Source organism: Etheostoma cragini, chromosome 6 (genome assembly GCF_013103735.1).
Source record: "Etheostoma cragini isolate CJK2018 chromosome 6, CSU_Ecrag_1.0, whole genome shotgun sequence".
In the NCBI taxonomy this organism is placed as follows: domain Eukaryota; kingdom Metazoa; phylum Chordata; class Actinopteri; order Perciformes; family Percidae; genus Etheostoma; species Etheostoma cragini.
The window spans coordinates 13,186,521-13,197,801 of NC_048412.1; the positions used below are offsets into that span (position 1 = coordinate 13,186,521).

The 11,281-nt window shown below is 38.9% G+C and overlaps 1 protein-coding gene across 2 annotated transcripts in view; it reads right to left on the reverse strand.

Annotated features, from left to right (window-relative positions):
- The window catches only part of col14a1a (collagen, type XIV, alpha 1a), a 128,394-nt gene that overhangs the window by 61,508 nt on the left and 55,605 nt on the right, over window positions 1-11,281 (reverse strand). For both annotated transcript variants that reach the window (XM_034873365.1, XM_034873366.1), the window contains exons 22-25: window positions 10,647-10,796; window positions 5,046-5,162; window positions 2,726-2,872; window positions 1,439-1,513 (exon numbers count right to left, since the gene is read on the reverse strand). In XM_034873365.1, the coding sequence (XP_034729256.1) occupies window positions 1,439-1,513; window positions 2,726-2,872; window positions 5,046-5,162; window positions 10,647-10,796 (489 nt within the window). The remainder of the gene's footprint in view (window positions 1-1,438; window positions 1,514-2,725; window positions 2,873-5,045; window positions 5,163-10,646; window positions 10,797-11,281) is intronic.

Consider the following 11,281-nt stretch of genomic DNA (forward strand, 5'->3'; position numbering starts at 1 on the left):
AAGAATAGAATAGAATACACTTTTTTGTAAATTTGTCCTTGGCATAGTGCTACAATCTGTTGCTCACAACACAAGCATGTAACAAAAGAAAACATTGTAAAATCTACAGAAAAACATAACTTAAGATCATAAGATCAACAAAGCAACAGGTGCACCTTTTCTTTTTTTTCCTTTTTTTTGTGGTTCTGGTTTAGGTAAAGGTTGTCTGCCATTACAGAAGAAGGCATCGGTCTAACAAAGGTCAGAAACCTAGACAGAAATGGTTACAGACAGGCTCAGCGGGTGTGTCGGTTCATGTCTGTAGATTTTGCTGCGCTCTTTTACCTGAGTGCTTGGTGCTCTAGTGTTTTGGAGTGAACTGAATTGAAGCACTGCCAGCTGCTACTAGAGACCAATCTATTTCTTCAAGTTGGAGGACAGCTCGTTTTGATAAAAAAAAGAATTGTAGCTTAAAAAAATTGTTAACTTAACTACGTTAGGAAACACATGCATCATTTGTGATTTTCACAAAAATGTGAAAATGTGAATATCATTTTGCTATAGAGTAATTGAACCCTGAACTTTTAATCTGTGAATATCTTTCCTACTTTGCTCACATTTATAAAACCGAGAGCACGGATTATGAATCCATGTGCACGGTTTATTTTTATTTTTTTCCAGCTGACCCCAGGGGGTCTCCATAGTAACGAGTACAGGGTGACATTAGAAAGTTACTCTGTTAAAAGTAAACTGTTTTGTGTGGTGTTGATCATTGATTTAAATTTAAAAGAAAACTTACTGCTCTGTGTAACTGATTACAATTCCCTGTGTAGCAATGTCCCAATCAGATTTTGTTTGCACACAATCAAAATCCCCATAATTTCTAATCGCATTTGAATGCAAGTATCTGCCAACACGATCCATTGAATTTTACACCTTTACGTACATCAAAGTTAAAAATAAATACAAGAAACAACTGAATCGCTGAGAAACTGATATGTTTTTCTTCAAAATATAAAAATGAGCCAACTGTTGTAATATCACAACTGTCTTATTATAAATACACAATGACAACAAATGTGTAACAAATTAATAAACAAAAGAATTATTCCATCATTGCACTCAGTAGTGTTGCCTTATTGGTAATGTGGAAAGAATCTGTTATTACCACCTCAGAAAACATTCACATTACAAATATGGCATGTACGTATGTGTTGCTGTAAGTTGTGCAGAGTTCCTGGTAATGACATTCACTGTTTATGACAGCTGGCATGTATCAAGTGTGTATAGCTTATTAGTTTACCTGCACGGTTTTGTATAATTTTAACCAAAAATACATTTCACTAGGGTCAGGTGACTACAATAACCATGTTAACTAATCGGACCACTAAAATTACCTACTGCACACACTGGCCAAATAATATGAAAGTGTGTGTTTTGTGTTTGGCTTCTTGCTCACCTTCTTTAGCTGGTGGGATGGTAGGAGGCGGATCTGTGGTGGGGGGTTCAGTCGGAGCTTGAGTGGGAACTGGCACTGGACACACATATAAACACACAATTTGGGAAAGAAGACAAGGCAATCGATCATGATGGCAGTGACAAGTGGCACCATCATCTTCTTTATGTGCCGACCACACACAGCCACACAAACAGTCAAGTAAGATGGCACAATGAGAGACAGCAGTAGCCTGTTTCTATTAAGCTGAAACTTTCCTAATCCTATTCCCTTCTCCAACAGCTAAGTTCTGGACCTTTACAGAGAACGATTTCTAGTGCTTTCTGTATAAACAACCTACGTTATTATCATAGACAGAATTAGGTGTACATGAGCAATCCAGCTGCTGTGTTTTACTCTGTTTATCTTTCTTCCCATTACTGAGTTACAGCAAGCAGACTTTATCTCTACCTTCTTTCTCTATATCTCTTTTCCCTACCTTCTATAAGTTGGAAACAGCAAGAGCACTATTTTCATTAGTTTACTGTAATATCTTTCTAACCAGAGGCTTTTTTTCAAGTCCAAACAGCCCCCAGGTTAAGGTATGCCTCAGTGCCAAGCCAATTACTTTGCAGAGAGCAGTGGGTTCTGTCAAACCAGGGTACAGCAAGTAAATCATCTTGGAAACATCCGCGACTGCCTGGTGAAAGGACACATACTTCATGAAAATAGATGGAATTATCTCAGATGTTTTTTCAGTTTAACTTGTTGGGGCAAACATGATAATTAGCAATGTGTTAGAATGTGAGATTGTGACATGTGTCAATGAACAATAAACCCTTTGGATTTTCTGGAGCTTGAGAGACGTTTGTGTCAAAAAACAACCATCACCTCAGCTCCTCAGCTGACCAATGAACTGCAACCGCAGCTTCTATGTTCTCAGGGGACAGTAAAAGAGAGAAAGGGAGAGAGAGAGAGAATGACCACAATTAGAGGAGAAAGTTGCAGAGGTTAGACAGATGCTTGGCAGAAGGTGGCTGCAGGGGGGGGACAGATGGAGAAAGAGACAGTAAAGAGAGTGTGGAAGGATTAATTGGGAAGGTAAGGAAAGAAAATTGAGAGTGAACAAAGAAACAAGTAAGTGAGTAATGGAGAAGAGTAGGTGAACTCAAAGTCAAGTCTAACTCCTTAAATTGTTGATGAAAAAATTAAATGAATGAAACTCAAATACATTTCACTCAGCTGCTGCTTTTGTTGTGTTTGCGGACATTAGAACACCTTTATACAATGTATGAAACATTTTCAACATACGAGTCATGTCAGTGATGGAGATAGAAGGTCCCTCCATTTCCTGCATCTGGGCGTGAACGCTGATCTGGTACTGGCTAGCGGGAGTCAGGTCATAGAAGCACTGTCGGGAAGCACCACTTCCCAGGCTCACTTCCTGCCTCTGACCATCTGCAAGTAATGCCAAATAAATGAAGTTCAGATCAAGAGTCATACAATCCAACCAAGCTCAAATCCCTCTACAGCTCCTGTTTCACATTAACTGTTTTACAGAGCACATTTCCTCTTTTTTAGGCCATGTTCCGCATCTACAAGCCTCGAAGCACCCAAGTACGATCACTTTCTTTCCGAGTTGGATTCTAAGCAGCTTTGTTGGAGCAGTCAGGTAATTTAGTGCCTTGCTTCAGGGCACATTAAAGGTTAGCTGCTGAAGCATCTGCACAGGTCATCTGGAAATTCAAACTTTGTGTGAAAATCTTGCCTTAAACTGTATCTGAATGAACTTTATCCCCAAGTTGGAGTGTTAGGGTTGATCTCTACCTTTACCAGCCAACATTCACATTTACTTGAAAATTTAAAATCCATTTTTAAAACAGAGCAAACATTTGTTTTACTGTAGGCTGTTTTCATAGAAGACAACATACTGTACAAAACATTCCACTGGCCTTCTGTGGCTTATAATCAATCAATCTATCTATCTATCTATCTATCTATCTATATATATATATATATATATATATATATATATATATATATATATATATATATATATATATATATATATATATATATATATATATATATATCAATCTGTAAATACTAGTAGTCATTTTTTTATTTAAACTGAAAGCAGAACACTTGCATCCTGTATTGTACTGTGGTATTTTTTTTAGTGAAAACATATAGTCACTGCCTCTGGTTCTGCGTCCTATGTGACCTTTTGACTCATGCTGACATTTAAAACACAATCATAGACAAAAGGATTTTCCATGGACAGATAAATGATAAGAAGAATGAGCAGACATCTGAATGTCAACAGGTTCATTCACCAAGTAAAACGTAACTAAGAGAATCCAGGACTCTACATGATATTTGCCACAGGTGCTTGCATAATGCAAACTGACATTGTAAAGACTGCCTTACAGAAAAATATCTCTTTCTCTGTTGAAACAGTGACAGCATTCATATTTTTCAAATTTTATTGAAGATTTGTTTTTCCTCAGGGGTCTGAGGACAAATAAAAATAAGAATTGAACTTGAAGTTGTTTACTGTGAATGGACCAGCATCCAAATGCTCACTTGTTATTAAGGTTGGTTTTATTAAGGTTTTTATATTTAAAACACTTTATTCAATGGGTAATGTTTAAACTGATTTGTTTAAAATAGATTTTGGTAGATATCTTTGCTAATTTCTTTTTTCTAAGAGTTCCTCTGTTCCCGTGTTCTTTTTCTTCTCGTCCTCTGTCTCCCTTTTTCCATTTATTAACTGAGTGAGCTGAGCTTTAAACAGCTACTAAAGGTCATACACTGTGAGTTTATTGGTTTTATTTCTGATGCAATGACATGAACAATCCTCAAAGCAGTTTCCTACCATGTCGTTTATAGGGGAGACATAGGGTGCATTTCATGTCTCTGTTCCTTTTTACAACATGTTTGAATATCTTTTACAATGTACACCACTGCAATATGAAAATGACAGAAATACACACACACACACACACACACACACACACACACACACACAGAGTCCTGAGCTGACTTGTCTTTGTATTAATAATAAAGAGGGGAGACACTTTCACAATGAGTGTAAATCTATAAGGAAACGTTCTGAATTCCACACCTCACCAAATACTCTAGTAAAACTTCTGATTTACTGACTGAAATGTATTCCAATCACTTGCAAAAGCCCTTTTCTGACAACGTGACATCAGGATTACAGAAGGGGCACACCAAAAAAGTGTGAAATTGCAGTTTAAAGGTGCGATTCAGACCACATTTGAGCAAGATAATGACATTACACTTCATTTGAATTCAAAACAGGTAAGTCAATCAGGTTACTGCTTGGAGTGAGCTGCCTGTCTGATGTCACATTCTCACACAAAAATGCAAAACTAATGAAAGCATGCAAGCAAGAAATTAACTCACTTTTTCCACCACCTTAGAGAAAAGCAAAGAGGACTGCAACACACACATACAAATGCAAACACACGCACATGCACACACGCACGCGCACACACACACACACACACACACACACACACACACACATATAGGATAGGATAGGATAGGATAGCCACACACCCAAACAATGTCATATGCTCTCATTAACAGGAAATGTACTTACTGAGTGTAGACTGTATGGAGACTCTATATAATGTGGCATGTAGAAGAGGCTGCCATTGGACACACAGGCTGGTGGGTCGTACCTGATAGGTTGACAAGCCAGAGACACCAAGGATCACTGGGATTAAAAGAAAGAAAAGCAGAGGGAAAAATAGAAAAGATCAATTAAAATCATAAAACCTAAAGTTTGTAACACTGGTTACTTTTGTTTATAAACGAATGGTTTACAGTAATGTACATGAAAGTGTAAGTTATAATTTTTGTTTAACAATCTTGGGGGGAAAAATAAATTATGGTTGAAAAACTATGGCACCTTTTCACATTTTCTAAATTTGTACTTTTTCTTTATTGTCTCTTTTGTCCTTTGTCTATTAAGAACCACCGAGCTCCTCCAACCTCCAGATGATCCAAGACTCCAACTGACACCCACATAGCACTCTGGCCATGGATGATGTGGGCTACAGTACTAGTTCGGCAACAAACTATTTTCGTTAGGGATACCTTGCATCTTTTTAATGGTGTCAGGAATCAGACGGAATCGGAACTAATTTTGCATATATCAACCTTTAATCTGTACAGTAAACTACTTTGACAGAAATGTGGTCAGTTTGGCTGTGCAGGGAGCAACGTGGCTTTGCAAACTTCACATCATGTACATACTTTATAATGTGTCGCTAAACCATTGACTGACTGATCTCACACAAAATGTTAAAAACTTTAGAGTTAGAGTTAGAACTGCATCAAACTGTGTTAGTCTTTTGATAGCTAAAACATTAACATAAAGTTACCAGATAAAGTGGAAATGTATATCTATACTGACTGTTTGACTTACAACACTTAGCTATGCAGATGAGAGAACAAATCTCAAAGTAGTTAAATTAGTCAGGCTTGGTGTTGAACTGTTTTGTAGTGAAACAATGAGGCATGATGCAGCAAAATGCAAAACACTGCAAGCAATTTAAACAGCTGCTTGTTTGGTAGTGAGATTTTAGTGTAACCTCCCAGGAGTCACTCTCTCTTTGCTCTTGCTTTCTTTCTCGTTCTTTCACCCTTGTTAACAGAATTGCTGATGGTATAAAATAAACTTGTCTCCAGCGCCAGTAAATAGATATTTTATACTGGGACCATATGGCAGGTGCCTTATTTTAAATACTAGTGAATAATGCATATGACTACACCTTATTTTTATTCAATGATATGCAAAGTTACACAGACATGCAAAATGCACACTAGCATGTACATATGTACATGTTAACACATGCATATGAACATATATGGTAATAAAACTGTACAGAGACATGTTTGTGTGTATGTGTATGTATGTGTATGTGTGAGTGTGGGGTGTAGTGTGTACCTGTGAACATGCAATAAGAAACTTTAATCAGCTCTCAGTTTACTGAACCAAGACTTATTTGGCGTGTTTGCACAAGTAGAGTAAATGGCAGGTTTCATGATCAACATGAAGCTCTGCATTTGGGCTTGATTGCCATGAGTGCACGAGCGGGCAAGCCAAACCAGCAAAATCATTTTCTGCCACCAATAGAATAATAACTACAAAAATGTTAGTTTAAGGCCACATATTTATGTTTTATTCCAAAGTTTATGTGTTCTAGGAGAATTTTGACTTTATTTCCTTGAGGGACTACTCCTAGGTGTCTGCAGCCATAATCAAACACACCAAACACATTTTGGTCAGATGGAGTATAGGCAGTTTAAACATACTGTATAGAAAACTCATTAAAACTAGGACAAAGAAAGATAAAAGAATGAGAGAGAAGGGGAGAGTACAAAATTAAAAGTAAAAAAAGAAGAGGGAACTAAGGATGTGATGGCCATTTTAATTTTCCAAAAATCCAAATAAAATAAGTAATCTGGGTATAAACTATGGTGGACCATGTGGAGATACTGCAATCAGTCAGACAATATCTCTGTGTGCTTGAGAGAGCTGATGGTGCCTAATATGAAGCCAAACATTTGCACCCATCTGCCTGCCCAACCTTCACAACCTCTTTCCAACCCTAGTTTCCACCACATTATTTCTTCTTTCTACTTCTGCCTGTTTCTAGTCATGTCAGTTAACTTCTCTCACATTCTGTAAATAAAACACATTATTTCCTTTTTTGTGCATACTACAAAGTCTATTGAGCCAAGATTGACCAAGCAGCCCTCAGTGGTCCCTTGGAAATTTTTTAGTTCCAGCACCTCAATACAAACTTCATTTGGAGGAAACCGTTTCATTTCATTCAATGGCCCTCAAGGTACCAATCATTACATTTTATGCTACATGCTGGTATGTGTAATTTATTGGTGTAACCATGCCAGCTGGCTCCCATGGTGAGGCTGCAATGAATGCAGTGTACACAGGGAAATATGTTACTGTATTTCCCTTATTAAAATGAAAAATGACTAAACGCATCCTCCTTAATAAATCAGAGTTCCCTCAGTGGAAAATACAAATATGGGCAATGAATTAAAATATGCCCTGAAAATTTGATACATCTGAAATGTATCAGTGCACTGTGAATTGTTTTTGTCTCACGGAGAAAATGCAAAACTTTAGATAAAGTTATTATACATACAGATTATTTTATATAGAAATGGGGGTTTATGAGGAGCCTAGGCTATATTGACGACGTTTTACAGGATTGGCTCCGCTGGAGCATCCACTGGTTGTCCCTCATTTTCGCCCGGATGTACCTCACCTTCTGCTTTCTTTGTATAGATACTGTATTCTAAACTCCGGTGGATTTATGAGGACTATGGTTAACTGCTCCTCAGATCTCTTCAGGGTAAATCCAAACAGCTAGCTGGACCATCGGCCGAATCTGAGTTTTCTGTTGCACGACTAAAACAAATTTTGAATGTACACGTTCCACTAAAACAAGTTCCTTCCCAAGGCAGTTTTGCAGAGGCCCTATTGCTCTACCCGGTGTTTGGTGCTGCCCAAGTCAATGTGATTGGTTTGAAGAAATGCCAATAAACCAGAGCACATTTTTCTCCTATATCGGAATGGTGTGTGGACCAGCCAGACCCTGCTCCGCAGCGCTGTTGAGGAAGCTCTGGCAATACGAGACTATGAGAAATTCATGAGATATTAAAATTACAGTATGTTTGTTTTCATCCCATTTAATGCTCTGCTATTTGGCAAGTCCCTTCTGGCCAATTAGACAGCAAGCCCAAAAGACAACAGTAGATTTTAAAGCAAGGAATGATAAGCAGTTTCCTGAAGACCACACAAACAGAAAGACTCTAAGCCAAAAAGACAACCTAAATGTTTGGTGATAGATTATGACATGGCACTATTCGGAAAGCCTGCCAGAATGGGTTTAAAGAATATCTACTGTATATGGACATGCACACACACACATCACTGCACTAAATACACTGTTCTCTCTCTCTCTCTCTCTCTTTCTCTCTCTCTCTCTCTCTCTCTCTCTCTCTCTCTATCAACAGTCAATCTCACTCTCTTTCTCACTCCGTCCCTCTCTTACATTCTATTTGTTTTAGATGTGATATATGTTAATGCCTGCATTAGGTCTTACTGCACCTACTGATATCTAATCTATATGCAAAAAGCATTGTTCTCACTGGCTGACTGGGACATATTAACATCCTTCCGTCTATCTGTCTATTTGCTAAAGTCTCAATGGAAATTAAGGTGTATGGTATCAGCAGGCAGTTAATGTGCGTGTTGTATGTTTTTCCACTTTCCTCTAACTAGTTTGCTTTTCTGCTGCTGTTGCTGCCTCCTTCTTCCAATAGTAACACTGTCCTTTGTGACAAATTTAAATTGGAAACTTAAAGGCACACTTTTGGCACATAATTTGTACCTTAAAGGTGCACTATGAGTTCCTGCATGGTTTCAGCTCAATTTCATTTTTGTCTCAAGTCACAGGCATCTCTCCTTGATCCACCAGCTGCCTGCCTCCTGAATACACTGTGAAAAAGCCCGGTCTGGGGAGACAACACAGGGGTCGTAAATATGTCAAACAAACACTAGAGGCACAGGATAGGCACCAAAACACAACAAAACACTCCAGCCAATCACCAACAAGATGGTTAGGGGATGGGGTGAGTGACAGTAAGTCAGTTTGTCATGACAGTTACGGAGACATGGGGGGAGGGTGGCGAGCTTGCTCTGTTTTGTTTTGAATTTATTTGGAACATAAACAGAAGTGAACATGCAGGAACTCATGGTGCACCTTTAGTTTAACAGCTTCAAAGTTATTTTAATGGTAAGTCAACTTGTAGTAGGGCAAATCAATAGCAAACCAATAGCAAAGCAGGGGGGACACCGCTGGCAAAACCAGCAATGCAAGTTTGATAGGTGGTGCCCTGCCAAATCTCCCGAGAATAAATCTATCTTTGCCTGTTCGATGTCCGACGATTCCTTCCTACTGAGCAGGTACCGGTGTACAGGGCAGAGAGGATCAGGCCGTGAGTGCGGAGACGGCTCTGCGTGACAGTAACGTTAAATACAAATACTCCACAGCGACTCTAGGGCAAAAAACGGAAACTGCATGGTATGCTTTTAAGTTGATGACACCTGACAAATCAGGTTCTCATCAGTGTAAGCTAAATTTTAAATTACATGTAGAAGTTCACTTTTTAAAACTCACTTTTAGTATTACCTCAACAGACAGGGAGATAGCCTCTTTTATTTCCAGTTATGTTAGCCACGCATTGCCAGACCTTCCTCCATACTGCTGCGGAGAGGGGTCTGGCTAGTCCACACAGCATTCCGAGATGGGAGATAAAACGTGCCCTGATTAACTGGCATTTCTTTAAACAAATCACAAATGTCTTGGGGTGAGCTAAGTCCCAGAAGGGGCAACAGTGCCACTGCAAAATCGCCTTGGTGGAACATGTGTGCGTTCAAAGATAGCTTTAATGCAACAGAAAACTCAGATTGGACAGATAGGCTAGCTAGCTGGATTTACCCTGTAGACATCTGAGGAGCAGTTTACCATAGACTTCCTAAATCAATCAGCGTTGAGAACACAAAAAAAGTGGAAGGTGACGGACATCCGGCCGAAAATAAGGGATATCCGGCCGAATTTCCAGCAACACCTGAACAATCCCGGAATTAAAATGTCATGTCAATACATTGTCAACAGTGCCAAGTGAGGATGACAGTGAAGACATTTCTATGAAGGAAAACATGAGTTTAATTGGACAATCAGGTATCATATCCGCGTATGATTACATGCATGAATACATGAATGTTGAATACTTCATTCTGATTGGTCAATCACTGCATTCTGTGGTCTGCTATTGCTAACTACAATAGGCCGTTGCTATGGATGGGGTTCTGTTCATAGACTCTGGTGGACCATTTTTTCACCAGTAACAGTTTTTTTAATCAATAATTGTCCTCATACGGAGCTGATACTGCTGATCAGCGATCACAAAGGGAGAAACACGGGCAAACTGGGCATCGCTACCAGAGCTTATGGCAACAGTGCAAACAGAGCATTAGTTAGGTCCTTTGTATGAGTAGACGTAATAAGCCGTGTAATTGCTGTACATTATCCCTTACCTAACAGCTACTCTTCCACAGAAGTGTGAGTAATCTTTACAGATGTATGATGAGGACGCTTACATGTCTTGGCATTCACTAGCAGTGGTTCACTTTGTCCTGTAGGGTAGGAAGCCGTCACTTGAACACTGTACTCCGTCCCAGTTAGTAGATTCAGAAGCAGCATGGAGTTCAAATCTTTACCCACTGTTGTCTCCAGAACTGGTCCTGGAACTGAGAAATACACACACATGTATGCATGAGCACAGACAGAGAATAGATTTAAAACATTTGAATCCTTTCAGAAATTAATTTTGGAGGGTTAGACGTAGACCCTGCACACTGCGTCAATGTTACGCAAGATAGCATTGCATCCTTAAAGAAGTTGAAAGTAAACACATACACAGCCACAAAGGGCTATATTACAATAACTTAGAATGTTGGATTTTTGTTTATTTCTGTTGCACACTTCTAATACTAAATAGATCTACACTGCAACACAAGAACAATTTCTCTATTCTAAATCTCTATTTTATTGTTTTCGACATGGCTCATCTCATCAGCTGGTGTGAATGTTGACTTTTTGCAGTGGACATGCAGCATTAGCCCCAACCTTTTAACATGATACATTGTGTATAACCAACCAACAGTTGGAGACGGGATTTACCGCCAACTCATAGATCTACGTTAATGCTGGCTTGATTAGCTTGACAAACACA